Genomic DNA, 24,461 nt, shown 5'->3' with positions numbered 1-24,461 from the left:
ACCCCCGTTCCCCCCCCGACGCCCTGCCGCCCCCAACTCCTACCTCAAAGCCTCACCCTCAGGCCTGAGCCCCCCAAATCCTGCCTCAGAGACCCCCCCAACCCTCAGACCCCCCAACTCCCACCTCAGAACCATCTACACACAGGCCTGAGCCCAAATCCCACCTCAGAGCCTGCCCACAACAGGCCTCAGCCCCACAACTCCCACCTCAGAGCCCCCCCATAGGCCTTGAGCCCCCCAACTCCTACCTCAAGGCCTCACCCTCAGGCCTGAGCCCCCCAAATCCTGCCTCAGAGACCGCCCCAACCCTCAGATCCCCCAACTCCCACCTCAGAACCATCTACACACAGGCTTTCTTGAGCTCCTCTAAGGTGGATTCATGAGCTGCAATCTCAGCTTGAATTTTCTGTCACATCATAGAAACGGGAAAAAAAGGTGTTACGAAATTGCTTGCAGAGAAGTGAAGAGGAATTTGCTTACCAGCTACTACCCACCAGAAGTAAATGCACTCTGTAAGAGTTAAACGTTACTGGGTTTATTTTAAATGTTCTGGCTCTGGAGACGGCTTGCTAAATTGAAAGCTGTTAAGGTTGTTATTCAATACAACCTTCTTAAAAGAGGAAAACAATTCAGGTTATAAAGGATACCACCTAGTACATCAGCACAGGACTGAAATGAATTACTTCGTCTAGGCTGAGCACTATCATAAGATATTTCAAAATGCTTTGTAGTGAAAAGATATATGAAATACCTGGGCCTCCTGGGGCATCTGAAAGGCATCTACCCTATCAGTCAGATACGATGTCAGCTGTCTATCCAGCTCCGCTAAGTTTTCCTGCAAGACCTGCAACATGTGGTCAGTTTCTCGCATGGTCTGAAGCTGTTGTTCCAAGGCTATCTGCCGGCTCACCGCCTGAGTGGGACAGAAAGGCAAGACAAGATGGAGCAGTAATTCAATACAAATTGTATTAAACTTTCTCAAAATGAGGTGAGGGAGACCTAAAAAATCCTGTGACAGGAAGACTGTCTAAAAGAGCAGAAACGAGCCTCAGAAGGCAGCAATTTTTGAAGCCTGCTGTGATTTGTACTGGTAACTGAAAAACAGTGGCATAGAAGGGGAGTTCTGCTGCTAGATATACAGGATAGTGAAAACAGGTCTCTCCTATCACCTCAGGAAGTATTCTGTTAAAAACATACCAGTTTCAAAAACTAGCTAGTCAATGGGAATCAGGGACTTTGTAATACACTACGGCTCAATGTTGTTTGATGTGTAAACTTGCACATTTTCTTTCAAAAGAAACTCTGTCTTTCTGTTACAGTGCGAAAACAGAGGTTCACAGTTCCTTCCCTCCATCGCCTCTCCCTTCAACAGCAAAACTTCTAAGTTCATCTGAAATGTCACTACTTGCACAGGAACACAAATTCCCCACTATCAACACACGCACAGACCAGTGGGTGTGTATACATACACACAGAGATGTGGAAAGTTGTCAACAGCCCGGTGTGTCAGCACTGCAGCTGCCAAAGCAGATAGTACTTTATTGCTATACAAAAATTGTTGTAACAGAAGAACAATTGAGAATGCAATTAAAACAGAAAAACAATTAAATGACTGCATGTAGCCCCTAGCTGAGGGCACTGCATTCATGTTGCTCACTGTAATGAGTATGAACTGAAGTTCCCTCTATGATTACAATTAGGCAGTGACAGAAGAAACACTCCCGTCCTACAGGGAGGGAGGATTACCAGGATACACAACACAGGTTACAAATGTGTGCAACCTGAAATACAGCTAGTCTTCCTCTATTTATTGAATCCAGAAAAGATTAGACTAAAATATGAGAAGAGGAAGGAGACAACATAATAGATGGGGAGTAAGAAGAATGTTTTCCTTCTGTTCCTTATTTCAGTGCGACTTCTTCCTGGCCATTTCAAAGAGTGAAAAACTCACTTATTCATGTTCCTCATTTTTACAGTTAGTGAGCAGCTCACCAGTATTTATGGCACTAGGATGGGAATATTAACCTCAGTTATTGAACCATCCCCCTTGAGATTGGAATTGCTTTTTTGTCAAAATTACGTGGAAAAATACCAGGGGGTCCCCACAGTGCAAGGGTGTGCAAGTGTGCGAAACGAAACCATTATTCAAGTCAGGAAAAAAAAAGTATCTTGCTCTTAGGGTATTATTCCAAATTGAAAACAGCTGACAATATTGTGAAGATTTTCCTCTTTTCCTGTATTGCAATCCTGCATCTATGAATTCAGCTCTCTAACAGGAATAATTTCAGCCCACTGAGCTGAAAAACGCAGTCTACTTCAACCCTGCCCCCAAATTCTTACCAAGTGACTCAATTCCTCATAGCGAGCATTGAAAGCCTCCAATTTTTCACTGATGATATCATCAAGAATCCCTCCATCAATCAGTGTCTGCCCAAGTTCCCGAATCTGGGTTCGATTATCAGCTGGATGACGCAGGACTGATTCCAGGGACTAATTAGAAGAGAGAGTTTTAAAGGTCAAGACACTGAATGATATTGCATTTTCAGAGGTGAAAATATGGCTGCATGCACAGAAGTTTTACACTTCAAATGTCTTGAGAGTGCTCTAAAAGCATGAATTAGTTATGGCTTAATCCATGACGGCACAAGGCAAATACAGTGGTCATTTTGCTTTAGATAATTGAACTTCACAGCACTTCTCGCCTATTCACATCACTTCAAACTATAGTGCTGGAAGGAATTAATCAATTTACACAGGACAGGAGACAGCATACAATTTTATCATGGTACCAAGTACGGCACAATTATGTACAGCAAAATTCAGCTTTTGGTGGAGGATCTTACAAATATCCATTCCAAATGCAGAGTAACAATTTCATTTAACCCGAAAAATCAGAATATTCAACACATATTTCAGTATTCTGCAGAAGTGTAGAAAACACACATAGTGTTTTCTTAAACAGGGCTATCTGAAAATTTACCAATCTGATAGAATCACTACAATACCTCAAGCGCATCATTGACAGCATCCAACTTATCAGGCAGATTTTCTGTCATTTGTACCCTTTCTTCCAGATTGTTTAGCCAAGCTGTTTCTAAATCAAGATACTGAAGCAGCTCAATCCAACAGGACCACACCTCCTAGAGCAACAGAAAAAACAAATTAGCCTAGAATGCCAGGCATAGCTCATATACCCTATGAACAGCTTAAAGCAATTATGTTCTGAGACATTCGTGCAAAATAGGCAATTAGTAAATATTCAAAACCATGCAATAGTACAGTAAATTCTAGACAGAAAAACCTGCAACTATAGCAGGAAGATAAAAAGAAATACAAAAAATACACAGAGGTCTCTAAACTTATGTTAAAATTATCGCTGACATCCAGCTGCTTGTAACAATTTAAGAATGTAACAAAACGCATCCACCCCTCTCAAAAGACAGGGCATACAAAACCTACCCCAAACTATAATCGACCTGTTCTAATTATTGTCGTATTTCAACCTTTAATCTCCAAGAAGTTTCTTTTTGTCATTTTGGAAGACATACGGATGGATAACAGAGCTGTGCGACAAGGTTACTTATTTGCACAAGTGTTGATTACAATACACATTATAAAAGCAGTTATATGGTGTCTCATGGATTCCAAGGATGTAATCTCAAGCAAAAGAAATCTTGGAAAGGAGCCACAGAAAAAACATGTTTATTCTGAAGCTACTGGATTCAGTGAAAAAATTGGACATTTTCAGTGTTCTTCATTCCTCTTCTGCCACCTGCCTCCATTTTACTAAGCTGAGAGCTATCATTCTTACCTCCAGAGTGTGGCATTTCCCCCGGATCCGATTGCACAGTAGCTGGTAGTTCTCCAGCACAACGTTCAGCTCAGTCACCAGGTCCTGACCGCTAGACGGCACTTTGGTGGCCAACATCTTGATGTTATCTTTGAGAATCTTCACCCGCACCTCCTTCTGCAACACATCCTCCTTCGCTCTCTGCCCAAATAAATGTATTCAACGATCAGCCCTCAACTGTCAATGGTCAGCTGCTCACCATTCAAACCAAAGATCAGCCATTTAACCTTGGAAGTGTTGCTGCCAAAGTAATCTTGGGTATGAGCACAATAAAATATGGCACTAACTTGCACGAAATTCAAATGACGTTACTATGTGTTGAAAAACCCTATTTTATTAAACATAGAGACTTATTTACCATTTATGGTATGTTCATTAAAAATCCATGACTCAAAGCAAAAAAGGTTAAGTTCAGCGCTATTTATACACTGCCATACAGATATGAAAAAAGAGAAATGTACCAGGAAAAAAAAATAGAGGTTTGCTAAAAATAAGTATAGTAGGGAGAAAAAGGTAGGGTAAATTTACAGAAGTTATGAGATTCAGAGCTCAGTCACTATCTCCCAAAGTTAGACAGGAAAGATGATATAATTACCCAGGACACGTGCAACTACAAAGTTGGGACGTCTCCCACAGCTGTTGGGTGTGCTAGAGGAACATGCAAAAAGGACAACTAGAGGGTTCCAAAAGTAGACACTGTCCATATGTTTCGCTTTTCAGGTTTCAAGGACAGTTTTATGAAGTTGAAGTACCTCTGATACATAAGACACTGCACTTCATGGTAGAGTTTAGTACATAACAGCATTATTGTTGCACATATTGTTCAAGAACTCTTCTAAATGGAAGCCTTCTAAAAAAAAGCCAGTTAATGGAAGGATAAAGAATGGAAAATCTGGGAAATATTTTATGGCAGGATTATCAAAAACCACCTAGCCTGACCTTAAACCTACTCCTTCAAATGTAGCAAGAGTTCCACTCTCCGTTGAAATGAGAGCAAAATTAGGCAAGCTTAAAAGTTTTTCAAAACCTTAAGCAAAAATGCTCCTCATCAAATACACAGAGTATCCTTTCCCAGTCCTAAAAATAGTCCCAGCATAATATTCTTACTGCAAATGCAAGAGTATATGCAAGTGTTACAGCAAACTTAATGGCTCGGTGACATATCTGCCAAATTTAAAAGTACAGAATATAATCTGGATTTGAAAAAGGTAAACATGCTCAAAGTCTCTCAGATTTGCCAATGAAAAGAAGGTTGTTTCTTTTCTTGGCTTATGTTCAGCGGACTGTCAGACTATGTGATCTCAAATGGTTTCAAAGGACATGAATATATTAAAACACTTGTTAAAGACTGCTTCAGAAAGCTCTTTCAAAAAGAACAATTCAAAACTTCAAATAGATTTGTCAAAGCACTTGTATGGAAGAAAAAATCCTGGTTTTTTTATGCTCCACCAAGTAACAGTGTAGTGCATACTCATTTAAATAACATGCATACAAGTCAAAATATTTGTGAAGATATGCCTGAACTCTCAGATTAAAAAGCAGAGAGAATTATTCTTTACTCTGTACATACATCCAAGAAAATTATCTATTCAACAGGTAATTTATAATGAGACAAAAATAGCTCCTCTTTCTCCATTTTTTTTTGTCTACCAGTCCCAAAATTAGAGAAGCAGGGACCAGCATCACTGTTTGCAACAGATGAGGAACAGAAGATAACCTTACCACAGAACCATTTTAAACTGCTTTTCTAAATGTGAAGTTACTATATCTAGGGGACAAGAACCTGAAACCCAGCATCTAGAAGCTGAAGAATATCTTTTCACAACCACTAATTTAGACAGGTATAACATCACTTTTTCTTTCTTTCTTTCTCAAGTTTTGTCTCCTGCAGTAAGTTTCCATATTCTTAGTGTTTAGTATGCTACACATAGCAAGCCTGGCTCAACAGCGGGGCAAGCTGCTATTCATTAGGAAATCCCTACCCCTCGTGGCCAAACAGAACATCTGCTTTTATAGTTTGTGCTTTAAAAAACAAAAATTCCACACAGCAAAGCTGAAAAATACCACTAATCTTGTTATAACCTGAGCTCCTTTCCACATAGATAATAATTCCACAATAGGTCAAGCCCCAAAGCCATTAAGTTTTGTTTCTCTTTAATCAGGTCTCTACAATGACCTGGTATTCCTGACCTTCATTTCCTCCACTGCATTCTCTAGCTCTTCAGGGGACTTGTATTCAAAATCTTTCTCCAAATATTCTTCTTCAGCTTGGGTCATCCATTCTTGCATCTCTGCCAAATCCTTCTTCAGATTTACAGCTTTTTCCTGACTTTCAGACAGGCGATTTTTCTGACTAATGATCTAGAATCCAAGGTGGAGAAAGAAACAGCAGTTTCGTTACTTAAATGTCCTTGTATATGTGAAAAAACACAAGTCTTTGTTAAAACATTTTACTTTCAAAACATTTTCAGGCCTTTTTAATTAACAAAAGACTTTTACAAGCACACAAACTCATGATCTCTTTTTAGCAGATCAACAAAATTTAGAGGTGAGACAAGGAGGAAAATGACTTTTTTTTTTCTTACTGCATGTAAACTGCTAACAATCCCTGGAAAAAATCAGACAGCAAAAAAACCTCTCATGATCACAAGTATCATATAGTTAGATACAGAGCACTAAAATTTCGCTTCTTTCCACAGCCCAGACAATCTGGATTCTATATCAACAGCAAGGTTCTCCAACATAGATCCTTGCCAGGCATTGCAACTTAAGTTTTTACAGACAGCAGAAAGCTTCCACCCAAAAAAAAAAAAACCAAATACATGTGACTGAAGTGGTAGTCTATTTATAGCCATTTATTTTTCAAAGCTGCTTGGAAGCAGGCAGAAGTTACACGGGGCCAGAAGAGTATTCCAGATTTCAGGAACAACAGAACAAAAAGGTCAGACTTCCCTTCCACCCATCCCAGAAAGAGTAGCATGAGGGAAAGTGAACAAATTATTTTTTAGTTACAGACAATCAAACTGTAAGGAGCACAGTGAACTCTTAGGTACCAAGAAGTGCATGTATTCAAACAAAACTACTGTTGTACAGGTATCCCCTAACATATTTGCATTTCTGAAGGATTTACTGGGCCAAGTCAGATTTCAGCCACTTTGACAGCAGAACAAGTAAAAAATACATGTCCCACTGTTTTACTGCTTCACCCCCTCGCCATCCTACCATTGCCACACAACCAAACGAACAGCCGCAATAACAAGCAATAACAAGCAATATATGGAGAACTTACCTGCTTGCTCAGTTTCTCCCATTGAGTTTGGCAGTCTACTAGCCGAGATTTTGCCCAAGTATTTATGCCTATCATAGGCTGAGCTCTTAAAGCAGACTCTACTTCTTTCATCTCTTTCAGCGATGGTTCAATCTTCTCCATTTCATTGACAAACATCTGAGCACACATCAGAGAAAATGAATGTTGTTCTTTAGCAAGACATTACATCATTTATAGGATACCAGTAAGTTTGTAATCTTTAATTATTCCAGAGAAACCTTAATAAAAAAGCAGAGTGATGCTGTGTTCAGTACCAGACTGTTTAAAACAATCCTTCAGTGGCCCAAAATATCAGAACTATGCAACTAAAAAACAAAATACAGCTTGCCATAAACAGTGCAAACATTCTCACATGCCAAAAGTCAACACTGGAACAATGCAAGTTTGAAGTTTATGTGCACTAAATACTCTGATGTTTCTGGCATACATTAGACTCTTATTCTTCTCCCAGAAACATTTGAAGGTACACTGTAATTACTTACTATAAGATGAAATTCTACCTATTTGTGATCATTATGTGCCACTAGCTAGGAAAGAATCCTACTTGTAAGGCACATACAACTTCTGAGCCCTAGGAGTTTCATTAGGGTTATTTACTTGTTATTTTTATTGCCCTTGGAATTTTAATGCAGAAAGCACTTTTCACTCATAGATTCAATTCCCTAATCACAAAATTAGGAGAAATATATAAACATTCTCAGAGGAACTAATGTCAACTTGTAGATGAGTATTTGTAAATATGACGAAGACCTTTGAAAAGTACAAAGTGTTATTGCTACACACGAGGAGCCAATTAAAATGTGCCCTGAAGAAAGATAACACAATTTTTCTGGCAGGCTTTATGGAATATGCCATGGACAATATTTAATAATAGAAGTAAAATAATAAAGAAGAGATGCTACTCATTATTTATTTCAAAAGATTCCTTTGAAGAGCAAAACTCACTGTGCACTGGTCAAGTTGTCTTTGAAGTCCTTCAGTATCTCCTTGCACAGCCTTTTCTGTCATTAAGAAGTCTTTCACACCGTCCATCCACTTCTGAACCACTTTTGAATTGGCCTAAATCAAACGTAATAATGAAAAGCTGATATAATGCAGTGATGAAGAGTGTATGGCTGTTGCATTGCAACAACTTCTAGCAGGGTCGAAAGAATATGCCACAAGCTGCTAGCATTGCCTTCGTTTTGAATCGGACCACCTTTGTCTTCATTTTTGGTTTGGGGTTGTATTTTTTTTTTTCCTTCCGGTTTCTCTGTTCTCAAATTTATTTGAAAATTAAATTCACAACAGTGATTTTCTTACACGCATGCCACAGCATGATTTAACTGACCCTGCGCTGCTCCAGGCTATCACACAGAAACACAGGATCAAGTCAGGAGGCAAGCATGGCTTCAAGAAGTATGTGGTCACCCTTCACATGAGGGACCTAGCTGAAGGCTGGGGATAGCCTTTTTCTGACAACAGAATCTGCGTATGACTGCTTCCACCACACCCGAGAGACATATTGCACTCCAAGGAAAAGAGAGGGCCCTATAGGAATATATGTGGGGAGAAGAGGAGGGGGTAATGCTAAACATACTTGACAGATAGAAGCTATGCTGGGAAAGCCATTCACCTTACAGAGAAACACAGGCATAAAAGGAAAATACCACAGAGGATTAGACTAACCACTAAAAAAAAAGTCTAGCTGTTTGAGGCCAAGAGCAGCTACTGTACTCACCAGAACAACGTGCGGCAGGGGTGGGGGGAAATACATACACCATTTCAGAGTTATCTGACCTAACATTTGGCAGTTGCCTTACATCCTGCAATGACGTAGGTGGGAAGTGAGACAGGAGGGTCGTCCTTCCCATGCAAGTTGTGGATGTTCCAAATCACCCACACAAATCCAATCACCCTTACAAACAAAACCACCACAAACTTAGGGCAGGGAGAAAGATTTTCCTTGTCTTAGTTCAACTGAGTTATGTGATTGTTATTTTTTAATAATATAGATGGACGGTTTTTATTCAATACTTTTGGACTGTTTGGTTGGGTTTTTTAATAGATTGTGGCATCTTTTTATTCTGACACAATTGTCATCACAGAGCACTGTTATTGAGAAGCCAAGCCAAAGTTCATCAGCTTCACCTTCTACTCTGCATGTCACAGAAAGCAAGCAAACCCTTTGTTTCCTTAAAAACCTTGCAATAACAGTTCTTTCAAGATCAATACATTACACGCTGCTTCTTAAAAAAAATGTCTGCACCCATTAGACTAAAATCATATTTATTTTTAGGCCAATGCTACCATTAGAGGTCAAAGTCATGACATTTTCTTCATTCCTTTTCCATTTTGGGGGAATTTCCTGCAGCTGATTAGCCTGAAAATCATTTTCCAAAAAACAGACCCCAGGAGGCTTAACAGTGAACCATGGCTTAAAGTAATAAACAATACATATTTATAAAGGTTGCCGTTTGACAAAGCATTTTAGCATATACCTAATTTAGCTTGCTTACAATAAGCTACTCACATAAGTAGCTGAAGTGAATTAAATGGCATTACTCACAAAGTTAGGCACACATTTAAATAACTCGCTGAATCCCAAGCCAAGTCTACAGAAGTTTAATGAAGTAACTGCTCCTGTACTGAACACCTAAATAATTACCAATGGTCAAATCCCCAGTATAGGTTGTTAATGTACAAGAGCCCACGATTTTTAGAGAAGAACTAAAATATTGGATTAGTTTCTAAAATTTATTCCAGGCAGGAACAAAGATCAAATGTGCTGAATTTTAACTTGTTCGCTCCTAGAAAAAACACATGATGTACAGCCATGCAGTAGATTTAAAAGAACTGAAGGTGATACATAATCAAAGACACAGCAAGCCATGCATTATTAGAGGTATGATAACACAGAATACAAGAAACAGAAATTTTCTTCTAGAAAATACAAGATGCAAAACTGATAAAGTGAGTCTTGTCTACTTTTCCCTTCACATGACTAGTATAGTCTCACAGTAAAACACAGATCATGTCACTAATGCACATGTCAGCTTGGGGGAGCCTCTGTCACATAAAAAAAAAAAAAAAAAAATCACATAAGGGCCACCTCAGCAGCAGGACCCACAGGCAGATCTGCCACTGACTTGCTCATCAGACTAACAAGGACATTATAAGCATTGTTCACCTGTCTGCTCACTGTTAAAATGAGAATACTTACTTTCAGTTTCTTTTAAAAAACCTAAATGTGACGAGTGATGTTTTGGGAAACGGCAGTTTTTAAAGGTGAATTAGGAAAAAAAGAAACATTAGATATAAACCTAACACTTGTGTGTAGTTACACATGACCATGTTCTCCAAAGGTTCCCATTCACTTACTCTTTTTTTTTTTTAGTTTTCTCCGTCCATTAATTTTCTTTTTTTCCTTCAATAGTCAGACACTTCAGCTCCTCTCTTAACCAAGAAGATACTGTCCAGCCATTCTTCAAATTAATCTCTTGTCTCTGGTATCACATCTCCAGTACTGACCCATTCAGTGTCTGCACCAGAACCATATACCCAGTCTCCTGTATCAATCTTTCTTGCAGTACAAGTTCTATCCTGATCTGTCCAATGCTGTCCACAATGTTTTTATTCAACTTGCTTCACATTCTCATTTTTATTCACACAGTACTAGACTATAAAAATCTCTGTATAGATTAGTACCACTCCTTCAAAACAAAAAATCAGAAAATATAACTACATGACTGTCCATCCACTGACAGCTTTATGAAACATTTAGAAAACACAGAAACTGGGTACTTAAAAATTCAGTTCATGAGAAAACACCCCCACTGTAAGCCCTGTATTTCTACAGATAGCACCACTACATATTTCTTCCATTTTCTATTATTTAATAATTACCTCTATTGTTTCTTCTGCTTTGATTTCTTTTTCAGCTTCTGTAACTCTTTTTAAGGTAACAGGAAAGTTTTTAACAACTCGCTCAGGACAAAATTCTGTTCTCAGATCTATACAACAGCACACAGCTTCAATGCTCTGCTCTCCATAGCTCTTCAAAACTCCCACAGGCATAAAAATCCACATCTTTCATCAGCAAGTGATTCATATATATGGTGTTATCAACATCAATTTGGACAGCTGTAAAGAACAGGGCACTTCACCTTTGGCTGAAAATTGATTACTAAATAAAAACCTGCCATGCTAATACTGCACATGGTTACTCTACTCTCAGTTAAACACAAGAGAGAATTTCAGTTTTCAGAAGCTATTCTTCAACCAGTTAAAGCCATGATTTAGGAAAGTAGGTGCACATACAGACCACTCAACGGAACATGACTCAAGTGCAGAAAAAGAAGAGTTCTCCACTTAAATTAGTGCTAAAAGTGATGAGGTAAGTAGCTCAGTGTAGCTACAGATAATCAAGGCAATTGGAAAGCTGCAATCATTTGAAGAACAAGACTGATGATAGAAAGTTGCACAAAGGACTCTGCGGCAGGCTTACATGCAGAATACTTGTTCTGTCATGTTAAATAACTAATAAGTGTAACCAGAAAAAGAGGGAAGGGAAGAGAATGAGACACGGTAGGATACTGCACATTTAGGTCAAAGTCAGGAGAAAAATTAGAGGAGATGGTTGCTGGAAAATAATCACCGAGTTTGGCTAAGCCTTAGAAGTGAATTTCTTTTAGGCTCCTGTACAAGCCAGCTCACTTTGGGCAGTCAGCTCCCGCTAACCAGCAGCATCAGCTCCTCCACAGCTCCACAGCGTCCCACAAGCTGCTGCAAGCAGCTATGGAAGCATGGGTTCGAAGGAACCAGACTGAAAGCAGAAACTCTTTCAAATGTAGGTACACATATTCCTGAACATGGTTTTTTTTAAGGAGGGGGCAGGGCAGGGACAGCTTTTATCTTTATGCTTCAGGTAATATACAGCCTAACAGTATTACACAAATGTGTTATATAAAAGAAATATACATTTTTCCTCTGAAAACCTGCAGTTCCTCCTGCTATTCATAGGCTGGTTTGTGGCTTCCATTTACAAGTTCATTAGCCTAGACTGGACTACCATACCTATGCTATTCATACACACACATCCCACACACACACTGCTAGGAGCAGTTGAAGTACTAAACCAAATTAGTAAATAACACTTTATGAGCAAGTTTTTCCCTCCAGGCTTTTTCCCCCAGGTAAAACTTTTCATGGAAGCATGGGTGTGCACTCTGCTTTTAATTTAGTTACAGTCTGTTACTCTTACTATGACTTCTTCCAGGTTTGCAGTTGTTTTGGTTTGTTTTGAAAAAAAAAAAAACAAAACTTGAGGCTTTTACTACTTCCGAAACATAATCAGCAACTAATTGTTGAACTTCCACTGAAACATCATGCAAGTCAATTACATGGCCTTACTAATATAAATTTCAGCTCAAACACATGGTCTATACTTGAGTAGTCATTAAAGATCCTGTCTGGCTTAAAATAAATTTTAAAACCCGCCACACTTAGTTTGACGTTTGAATCCACTATCAAATAAAAGAACAGTTTTCTGCTTCAGAGGGAGGGGAGAGCAAGATTCAAATAAACTTTGGGGGAAAAAGTGGTGGTCTGCATGCATAATACCAGTGTTCTAAAGGAGGTGCACACAGCACGTTGCTTACATTGACAAATTGTGTGATACATACTCTGTTAAATGGAAAAGAATTTAAATAATTCCACACATTAAAATATGTTTAATGCATGTGAAAATACAGATTTCTGTTAGCTAATGCACATGTGCTTCTAACCTGAGAGACAGGGAATCTCTAAGAACACCTTCTTGCTTTTTGAAGTTTAAAATATAATATGAAAATGAAAATAATATGAGACTTCAAGTCTAGTCAACATAGGGAAAAAAAATGGCACTATATTTGGGCCTTTATACTGCTCTGAACAGCTTATACTTTCAAGCCAATACTGAAGAATTGTTAATACTTATTTAACTTTTGGGTCACAATCATATTACCATGGGCTAAATCATGATCTATTTAGTTTTCATTATTTTTTTCCTCTCCCCGGAGGGATATAAATAGCCTAGAGAAGGGACTTAAATCAAACACAAAGAAATCCATCTAACCAGTAAATACTGAGTCAACCTCTTCTAAGTTAGTTAAGCACTTTATCTCTCCCCTCTTTATCAATGGGTTAAATATCTAAATACCCTTTAAATACCCTTGCTTTTAGTCCCTTCATTTTTAAAGCATTGGGATTTTCTGTCATGCAGGATTTCATCTGTGTGTGTATGTATTTATATATATATATATAAAATATGAGTGCTGACCAGCCTTAATTCTTTAAATCTCCTTCCTGACACTTCAGAGGCCATCTGTTGCAATTGGAAAACTCGCTATACCTAAGCATTTTCTTTACTTCCTTTATTAACAGGCTGTAATATTTCTTTATTACTGTTGACAGAAGCCCCACGTGAAGGAGCAGGTTTTCTGTAGCAGGTATGGAATTTCAATTTTAGATGTCAAACTTGTAAGGCATAAGGTATAATATGACACCAACTGCAAGAGCAGGCACTCAGCCCCTGGTGGGATCAAGCTTTCAACAGCACAGCTGACATACCCTTTGCTTTGGCACAACCTTTTCTTCTGGTATTGAAAGAAGACAAATGTTAATTTTAAATGAAAAGTAACTCTATTAGAAGATAAAATAATATCCTGGCATGGTAGAAGTCCTCTGCTACCTTGCTACAAATATACTGTATATGCTTCCAGCCTCTGCCAGACTATTGGCCCATCAACATTTCCCTTCTCAATCAGTATCATCTGGACGCCTGCAGGAGCACAGAGAAAGAAAGGGCTTTAAAACAACTAAGTTATGTAACAAGAAAAAAAAAAAAACTTTTGTTTTACCTCAAATATTCTCAACTTGGATGTAATTTCCTCCAGTAGTTTAACATCTTTGGAAATCTTGAGCTTTAACTTGTCCCAGTGCCCCTGCACATGCTTGAACTCTTGTGTGTAGACCTTTTTTATATCAGGAGAAGCATGTTTCTCCAAAGCCTTTGTTTCTTCAGCAAGTTTGTCTACCATGGGCTTCTGGGCTTCCAGCGTCTCACAAACCGCCTACAAGGAAAAAAAAAAAAAAAGAAAAAAGAAAAAAGTCTGCTTCAAGCATTAGATATAGAAGAGGTACACACTTACATACAAGTGGAAATACGTCAAAGATTTTGTTGTGCAGAGCACAGATTCAGTGAAGAGTGATACTCCAGTTACTGCAGTTGTTGCAGCAGAGATGTCCAAATAACCTTCTAAGCAGCAAAACCTTCAGCTGATCTACTGGTGTGGTAGCAGAGATTCCAGAATGGGCTGTAAATCTTGGCCACGTAGCTAAACACATGCAGGCACCTACGCCTCTCCTGTGCTGTGTGGTACCGGCACTCAAGTTAGCAAACCAATGGTTACACCACACTGCAGTCACAAAAGCAACTGTAATGTAGACATACCAGGATGTCAGTTTTTGTCATTCCCTCCACAATGTATTTTTTTTGTTAAAAAAACAAACAATAAACCCACAGAAATAGGTTGAGTGTGTCATCCTGAGTTTGGTAAAGTACAATTATTATAACATCCAGCTGCAATGAAAGCTCTGGATACTTGAGTTTTGAAAGCTATTCTTCCAGCTGCAATACAGGGAGGACACAATCTGAACATATTCACTATGGCATTGCTGATATGAAGAGTCACTTGAGCTGAAATAGCTAATTTCCTAATATTAAGGAAAGATAACAGCTGAAGGTATAAGCCAAGACATGAAAAGTGCTGCCACTTCATTAAACTGGTCATTTTGGTTATCCTGCTTAAAATTTGTTTGAGAGAGACATTTGGAATGAACACATGAAAACATTACTAATTTCATGAATTTAACTTTATTAGTATATACATTCAATGTGCACATGTGGGATGTGTGCACATATATTTTACTGTATTTTCCTAAGGAAGAACCTTCTTTTCAATATGTTTATGTTCTCAGTTTTACTTTCTATGTACAGGAAAGAAACAGGATAAAGTGTACCATTTCCTTTAAAAAGACATGTAGTGAGATAGCAATGAGACTGGAAAGAAGGACGCATGTTTCTGCAAACAAGAGCTTTCTGCACAGGGGGCCACAGACTCAGTCAATCCCTTTGCTGGGGTCTATGTCTGAAACACTTATCAGTGTCTGCCACAGTGCAGAAGGAGCTGGACAATCCCAGGTCCACAAGTGGCTCATCATCTGGGGTTTGGTCCCATCTCCCATCACACTCTAAAGCTCCCACACTGGCATGGTATGTCCTTTCAGGTTAATTAGTAGCTGAAGAAAAGGGGGAGGAGGGATTTGGGCAGAAGTAGGAAAAGACAACCCTCCAAAGACTAAATGCCATTGCAAGTCAGCCAGCGTATGGACCAGAAAAACTCTGCCAACTTTAAACAATACAGAAGCAACATTAAAAGAGAAAACCAAAGAACTAAGAACTTCTGATTTGCTGGTTCAAAAAACCAAAGCACTAACACCCTTGTTCACTGGGCTTTTAAAAAAAATACCTATTTGATCACTCAGAGAAGGATATAAAGGCAGACACAGCCTATCCCCACCCAGCAACTGGAGTTCAAGAGCTCCTCCAGAATCACCTGCAGCCCTCTTATGCCACCACACAGGCTAAAATCATGTTTCTGAATTAAGCCTGATTCCACAAAAGCAGCGGGTGACAGCAGAGGGGGCAGGGAAGTATTTGTCTATTATTTTTTTTTTTAAAGAAAAAAAAGTACTGGAGATGCATGATTCTCTCCCATCACTCTACCCCTGCCCCAGTAACTGATATTTACAAAGCAACTGTCATCCATAGATTTTCCCCCACTTTATAGGCTCATAATAGGAACCAAAGTACCATTTCTAGAATTTGTGCATCAATTACCTTTACAGCTTGTAAGCACTGTTTTCCTGTGAAAAGCAATCTGGAGGCCAGAGGAGTACAGTTACTCTCTCACAACAGCCGAGCAGGATGAGGCGGGATGGAATTGCTAACCAGCTGAACCTCAGAGACAGACGAAGCAGGCAGGCACCCCGTGTCTGGGCAGGCTATACCCTGTGCCTGGAGGAAAGGACTACAAGCCTGCGCCCCAGAGCCTCACTGGGAGGGCAGAGTCGGGGTCAGGGAGCCCACACGGCCGCCCCCTGATCGGCTTCCCTCTGAGCAATGTTTTAGGTACCCCACTGAATACAAGGCAGGAGAACAGAGGATGGCTTCCTCACTTCAGTGCGAAGGGAAGAGTTACCTTCGATACCCTGTGCCTGGAGGAAAGGACTACAAGCCTGCGCCCCAGAGCCTCACTGGGAGGGCAGAGTCGGGGTCAGGGAGCCCACACGGCCGCCCCCTGATCGGCTTCCCTCTGAGCAATGTTTTAGGTACCCCACTGAATACAAGGCAGGAGAACAGAGGATGGCTTCCTCACTTCAGTGCGAAGGGAAGAGTTACCTTCGCCTGCTGCAGGGCCTTCTCCACCTTACTGGGGTCGCTCAGTCCGCCGGCCACGGATGGCTGCTTGTCCTGGCTCTGCTGGCTTTCTGTCTCTGGAATCGTTAAAAAGAGTAATGGAACAAAATACAAGGTAAGGAGATAGACACCAGACCCAAATTGTAAGAGATGTGAATATGATCAAAGTTATCGGAATCATTTAGAAACAAGAAATCAAGTGAGATATCCTTGTACATCGAGTCCTGCTGAGACTTTCCAAGAGATAAAAAAATCTTCTGCTGATGGCAATGTTTTTTCCTTTAAAAATATTAAACATATATGATATATAAATATGTATTATATAGACTATAATAATACATATACAATTATAACACACACACACACAAAAAGATTTAAAAACTCAATCCCATTTTTAGAATTTTCTTATACACCTAAGCACCTAAATCTCTTGGGGTGGGCGGGGAGGTGGAATCAATAGTACTTGGGATTTTGCACGGCTAAATCCCCACAATTTAGTATTTTTCATTTTAAAAAGTTTTAGACATATCTGCTATTTATATGCAAACACACACAGATATCTACTATATATAAAATATAATGTATAGCATGTACAATAGCCATATATTACCTATAAAGTTAAATACACACTACATATAGTAACTATATATAGCTAGTATTTTTACATACAAACACACATACATAAAATATGCATTAACGTAATAGTCTGGTTTGGGGTTTCTTTTCATTTTTTTATATGTATACACACACACACACACAAAAATACATAAAAGTAGTCGCTTTCAGCCTGTTGCCAGAACAGAGACACTATCTGGGAAGACTGAAAAGAGAATTAAAGTTTGGATGGAGCATCTGCTTGCAATCTTTGACTGCATTTCAGATTTTGCTCGAGCCAGCCCTCTGTGGAATCCCAGGCAGGAGGTAGCATCTCAGTCTGGCATTTCAGAAAGAAAACGTCAGATTTGGAAAACTGCAGCAAACAGGATTTTGGCTGCAAGACCCATACTGTGGTGTGCACATTCTCCGGCCTTGGATTTCTAAGCAATTTCATTACTGCCACAAGTGAAAATTAATCTATCTAAGCCTTGTTCTGACTCACCAGGTAGCTTTTCAACAGCTTACTATCAGAACTGTCACATCATTTATAACTAAGGAGTGAGTCAATGTTTCTAGAGAGAATTAGTTACTAGATTCCTCCTCTCAAAAAGCTGGGATCAATTTAAAGGCGAAAAAAAAAAAGAATTCAGTAAAAAGCAAATAGGTACACTGTCACTAAACTACAGCACATCCTGAAGGAGAAGGAAATAGTTAAGACAGCCTCCCATTGACAAAAACAATTAAGTCACAATTCCCATAAAAAATGCCCACAGAGATGGAACTGACAAGCACTCCACGAGGGAAATTTCAGAGGCTTGGAGACATGAAAGGAGCTGGACTTCTGTCAGTCAAAGCCTGCCAAGTTCACAAACGCTCAAGTGTCACCATCAGTTATTTCTCCCAGTTATACGGCTCTGGAAGTTCTTTTACCTTACAGCAATTCACACTATGCTATAAATAAACAACTGAAACCCTGAACTGACATTTCCCTGTTTGTTAGCAATAGACAATCTGCAGAGAAATTATCATACAAAAAAATACACAAATACAAATTTAACATATTACAATACGTAAGGTATTTTTATCAAGTAATAACTGGTTCAAATATGCTAATAACACCTCAAGTGATGTGTGTCATGAAAAAATATGGGGTATTTTTGTCATATCCTGTAATAACTACCAAAATACACAATCCCAATAAAATTATTCAAAAGTACATGAACTCAGAACAGTCATAAAATTATCATTCCTCACAGTAAGAATGAAAGCATACCCTGTAATTTGAGCGTGACAGACAGACATGTTTATTCATACAGTTTTCTGCATGGATATAATCAAAGCATGCAGGCCTTGTGCAACACATTATATAGATGGTCTAACAATTCAGCCTAGTTTTATTACACACAGAATAAAAAGTGTTAATGCTCTTCCATTTGGGGCCGTTAGCAAAATGGTTCCTTGAATTCCTCAGAAACAAAATGAAAACTGAGGAAAAATCTTCTCATAGGTCTGTGCTCTTGCTATTCAGCTGTAAAATATTAACAGAGCTACATATTTTGTGAACTACATTTAAAACCCTTTAGAAGCCAGCACGACTGGTTTGAATGCTCATAATAAATTTTTTAACGTAACAAAAACCCAAGCAGAAAGTGCCTGAAAAGCAAGCCAGATTCCAAATCACTGCAAAGATGAAATTTCCAAAAGGAATTATGTATGACTAATGTGCTCAACAAAGCTATGAAAAAGAATAAATTTCACATGCACACTTCAATTTTACAAGGTTCTCTTAACCTTCCATTTTTCATTTCTAGTATTACTATTTATATCTGTAAGTTCCAGAGACACACAGCTTTTCAAACTATATTATCCACCTTAAATATGTTTTGATAATTCCTTAAATGTAGTTTCAGGAATGTTGCATCCTTGCATAATCACTTTTAACACCATGGAACGATATATTTTACAGTGTGCACACAGGAGATCATGTGAATATTCTTTCAGGTGAATAAAAAGATTTTGTCAGCCTGACCCAAAGCCTCCCAGAATCGGTAGGAGAACTCTGCCAGAATTCAGTGAGTTTTCAATCGGCTAAAAACAACAACAAAAAAATCAGAACACAAGTATCAGTAGGGCTTACGTTAAGCAAAATATATATATATTTACCTTTCTTCAGCTGCTGGTGACGTTCCTCTAGTTTCTGACAAGTCAACTTGAAGCAATCGAGAAAACCGTTCAGGCTCTCCTGAATGAAGTTTGGAGGCACGGGCTGAGAGGTGAGTGCCTTGCAGGTGGCTTTCAGGTGTTCCAACCGTGGACCCAGGCTTACAAGATGAGTTAACTCCCGCTGTGAATTATTAAAATCAAAACCAAATCTCACACTTGCCTTGTTAACAACAAAGATTTTAGTAAGCTACTGCAGCACAGCTCCTCCACATTACTAGGGCAACAACCTTAAATACTCCTGTGACACAGGCACCAAAATCTTCCAGTCAAATCAGTTGCCCTGGATGCCTCAGAAATTTTTAGTTTCCTTACTGACTAGGCTTAGCTCCTCTGGGGTATTTGGTAGTCCTAACAGCTTACAATCAAAATTAACAAGTTTTGCCAGACTTACCTGACATAAGTCTTTCAGGACTGCTGAGGGCTGGGATGATGAAGAAGCATCATTTTTAAGCCAGCCATCCTTCTCAATTACAATCTTCTCAAGCTCACTCATTTCTTTAAAATAAGCATTTATATCTTCCTGGTACTTTATCTTTCTGGTCACTTCTTCCAGGTGTTGAACCACATCCTTCCACTCTGACAATATTTTCTCCATCACAGTTTTTATATCCACTGTAGAAAGTCCCTCTAAAAAGATTACATAAATTGTTATATTAACTGCAACACATTTTGATTAACAGGCATTTAATCTTTCTTCTCTTCAGATACAGGTGAACATTTGCATTGACATGCAAAATGCTTTGATTCCAAGTCCACTATCCATAAAAGTGTACTTATTACTAAGTGCTTCAGCTTTTTATTTCCACATTAATAGTAAAATGGAAAGTGAGGTATTCCACTTCCCTTCTTTCCCTTTGATACCATTTGAATTTATGACAATGAGATGACTCTCAACTATCATGACTCTCTTCGCCATCATAATTTGTGTCTAAATGTTGATACGTAGATTTAAGTAAAATAAACTTTATTTCAGTAGGCTTTATTTTTTTAAGTGATTCTAGACTCCACAAAGAAAGAGAGAAGCAGCAAGCTGGAAGGCAGCAATAAATTCATTGAAAACATAAATGGAAAACCTGTCAGCCTGGGAGGGAGAGGGAGCAACGGCTAACAATGTCACATTGCATGCAGACATTATTAATAACTAGATGATATGAATAGCTACAAAAGCAACACGACAAAACACAAGGTTATTTCCCACTCGCAGTGACTACACAAAGCACTTGCCACACCATCTTTTTGACGAATCAATGCATTACTTGAGGATGCAGCAGCAGAAGTGAACAGACCCCCTACCCATTCATTGTTCTCTTATTTCCTTAAGTGCCAGAAGTAACTGACAATTTTCCTACATATGAAGAAGTTTCAGTGCAATGTGCATTCAGCAGTACATTCTTGCCACTGGAAGCTTCTGATGCAGATTCTCTTTCGAGGTACCATTTTCTTTTATATCTAAGACATATTTGGGCCACCTGAACTTAGCAGTTTTGTCATTTAGGTGGGAGCAGAAGGAGGAGAGTGCCGTGGAGGCCTCCGTTTGCTGCACCACTTTAACATAAGTGGAGCGCAGTGCCCCGGTCAGCGCGGCCAGCCAGCTCACCGCAAGGGCGCTTGAAGGCTCTGCTCCATAGGTCCCCCCTGTGCGGCGCACACCGGTCACACACTAGGCACACCTACAGTACAGAAGCACAGCCACCACCTCAGAGAAGCACACACACAACCATCGGTCACTGCCATTATGGCACAGCCCGTACACGCCCCAGGACAGAAACGGATGTATACACACACGTGCCAGTGCTGTGCATTACTGCACACAGGTGTAGCTGGGCCTGGTTTTGGAGAGCAGGGCTGTCATTCTGAGCTGGACAAAACATACTAGCAGACCCTAACAGAGCCAGGGGTTGTAGACTGCTTAGTTTCTATACATCCCAAACTTTAAGGTGTCAAACAATTAGGAAGAAATTTCTGTATTTTATTTTTTGCCAATACAAAGCAGTTTTTTGACTATGCATTTCTCGTTATGATCAACAGATACTGGTTTCATAGCCATGACCTATCACAGCTGGAGGGGTTTGTAAGAGAGAGAGGATCTCTGTCCAGGTTTGAAGACAAGGAAAAGCTACAAATTTTTATAACCCAAACTCCAGGTCAAATCAGTGGCTTCCAGCCATCAGCTTCAGGGCAGTGGCACCCACTGTAAAAAGCTTCAGCTGTAGTAGGTGGCAAGGAGGGAAGGACTGGAGATGTTTAGCAGATTGGGGCATACAGGCAAAGGGGCTGGCTGGAAAAAAAAATGCGACCATTGGGAAATCCAATGGAAATCAGCATTTTCCGAAAGGGATGCTGGTCATTATGCAGGACAGTGATACCGTCCTTTCACCTGTCTGAATGCTACTGGTTATAGCAACTTCACCAGCAGGCAAGCGCACAGCAGATCTAAAAAACTGCCTCTGGATGGTATGAACAGCTCTTTTATGGAGAAAGTCACATTTCACTGATGGAGTTTTGTCATATTATGAAACAAGATTTTGGCAAGGTTTAAAGATTTAACTTTCACTGATGTTAATTATGTGTTTCCAGGGATAAGTGTTTTAATTGACAACCAATCATTTTCTGAAGCACATAGGCTTCTCTCTTGCTTTTGAACCATAAATTGTGACTGTTTCATCAAAACATGCTGACAGTTCTTACAGAAATAGAGAAAACTACAAATAAAGAGAGATATACATACGTTTATCAAGCCTAAATTTGGTTTCAAAATTTTCACTTCTTTAAGGCAGTTATATTTTAAAATTTTATACTTAAAATCTCCACACAATTTAAAATTAAACCAACTCCTTCCCCAAAAGCACATTACTGCCATTTTAAGAAATTATTTCTATTTCAATAAAAGTAACCCTTAAAAGGTTGCAAATGAACACACACACACATTAAACAGAGAATATTAATAGTGCTTTTCTACAAGCTTTAACAGAAACAAACCACATATCTATAACTAGTAACAGTAACAATGACCAGTGTCTCTGAAGCAAAGAAAATGGAGAGAGAGGAAAAGAATATATTGCAATGCTTAACTGGAGGTAGCCTATTTCAATATTATTTCCCAGCAACTCATCTGACCAAATCACAAAACAGAAAAACCATCAAGCAGCTTACCCTTTCCCATTTGATCCAAAAGAATATGTCCACTTCGTTTCAGTTCATCTAATTTTTGGCTTTTTTCAACCCTTTCTTTTTCGATCACCTACAAAGTGAACCCCAAAAGAATAGTTTCAGAGAGACCAATTTTTCTTGACTCCCCTCCTGCTTCCCCACCAGTAACATGTATTTTCACACTACTACCCAAAACACATTCCAGTTTTCTTAGACACAGCACCTTCTAAGATTCATGTTAGTTTTGTTTTTTCAGAAAACAAATGCAAAAGGAGTTAGCTCTCACAAGTACCAGGCAAGCAAGAGACTAGTACAACACCACCAGGAATAAAAAACTGTTAAAAGGGGTTGAGGATCCTGCCATGTGAAATCAGATATTGAGACACCAGCTAGAACAAGTCACTTGTGATCAAAAATTGTAATTATTTAATATGAGTCAGTGGAAAGAGGCTTTTTTGGGGGGTTTTTTGTTGTTTTTTTTTTTTTTTTAAAAAGCCCCCTTGTAGAGATGCATAGTAGAAGTTATTATTGTGTCAGCAGATTTCTTAGAGGTATGCTGAACAATAGCTTAGCTGAAAAAAAGCAAAACAATATAATACAAGTTTGATGGATATGAACTATTTTTTTTTTTTTTTTTTAAATAGCCCCTTGGCCTCTACAGTCTCTACTGAGATATTCAGCAGAAGGGAACAACCACCTGTTCTGTAGAAGCCCAACTAAGAAGAACTATAGCCCAGCAGTAATCCAACTTCAAGATCCTCTGAGATTACAACATAGTATCTCCAAATTAAAATCTTTTGAAAACTAATGTCCAAGGTCATTACTCTGGCTTAGACTTGCTACACTAAATTCAGAAGAAGCATGCATCTATTTGGCACAGTTGGGAAGAACAAACACTGTCCTACCCACTTAGAGCCTAATCATTTAAAAACAGTGCTGTTCATGGGAACCTGGTGATCATCTTGGAGCCTATTTTATAAAGGGCTACAAACATTCATAAGGTTCTATAAATAAACTATTGGGAGGGTTGTTTTGGTTTTTATTTCCAACAGTACTGCCATTCCAAACATTCCTACTGGCACCATTTTGCACTACAGCATTGAGGAGTCTCCTTATAGGTGTATTTAAGTATTGTCCTTGATTTCAAAAGGATCAAATTTATCAGCTCCTGCTAAAGCTCCAGTAAGTCTTCATTAACAAAGCATGCCCAAGGACCAAAAGAGGCAAGAATACATTCCCAAAACAGAAAGAAGATAAAACGGTTATTTCATGACTCCCACAGGATCCTTTAAAATTATGTATTCTGTCTTACAGGTCAGTAATACCGTACATAAGTTGTAACTATTGGGTTTTCTCCCAAATTAATAGAGCAAACATTGTGTCCAAACATTGTACCAATGGACTGCTTTGGACCCTGGGTGGTACAGTACATGCAGAGTGTCACAGCATGATCCAAGGGGTCTCTGAGCAGCCCACCGGCCCATGTCTGCCAAAATTATAAAAGTGGTGTCAATCAAGTCCATCTCCAACTGTGAAAGATGAAGCCAAAATATGCTGCTTAGTGGAAAAGATACTAATCCTGAAGACAGGCATCTATCAGAACTCCAAAGGAGACATCAGTAATATGTTTGTAAAATACCCTGTGGATTGTGCAACCCAACACAGCAAAAATTTGTGTCCAGCTGGTCAGAGCTTTCCATTTATGTCCAGTTCAGAAACTATTTAACTAAAGGACTTAATCCCCACAAAGCATGTGGATCAGCCCACACCTCCAGCTGACAGCTAGCTTAGAGACAAAATATACTATTCACTCG

At 39.1% G+C, this 24,461-nt stretch overlaps 1 protein-coding gene across 1 annotated transcript in view; it reads right to left on the bottom strand.

The window, feature by feature from the left end:
- UTRN (utrophin) overlaps positions 1-24,461 on the bottom strand; it is a 389,280-nt gene that overhangs the window by 263,088 nt on the left and 101,731 nt on the right. Inside the window, 13 exon segments of the mRNA XM_009895523.1 lie at positions 347-406; positions 752-913; positions 2,341-2,490; positions 3,006-3,140; positions 3,812-3,991; positions 6,041-6,211; positions 7,140-7,295; positions 8,124-8,237; positions 14,057-14,269; positions 16,660-16,754; positions 19,438-19,618; positions 19,889-20,124; positions 22,651-22,738. Coding sequence (XP_009893825.1) covers positions 347-406; positions 752-913; positions 2,341-2,490; positions 3,006-3,140; positions 3,812-3,991; positions 6,041-6,211; positions 7,140-7,295; positions 8,124-8,237; positions 14,057-14,269; positions 16,660-16,754; positions 19,438-19,618; positions 19,889-20,124; positions 22,651-22,738 — 1,941 coding nt within the window.

This window comes from Charadrius vociferus, unplaced genomic scaffold, assembly GCF_000708025.1.
Source record: "Charadrius vociferus isolate BGI_N301 unplaced genomic scaffold, ASM70802v2 scaffold142, whole genome shotgun sequence".
Lineage (NCBI taxonomy): Eukaryota > Metazoa > Chordata > Aves > Charadriiformes > Charadriidae > Charadrius > Charadrius vociferus.
The sequence above is the reverse complement of the archived record's forward strand: the minus strand, read 5'-3'. Positions and strand labels throughout refer to the sequence as shown.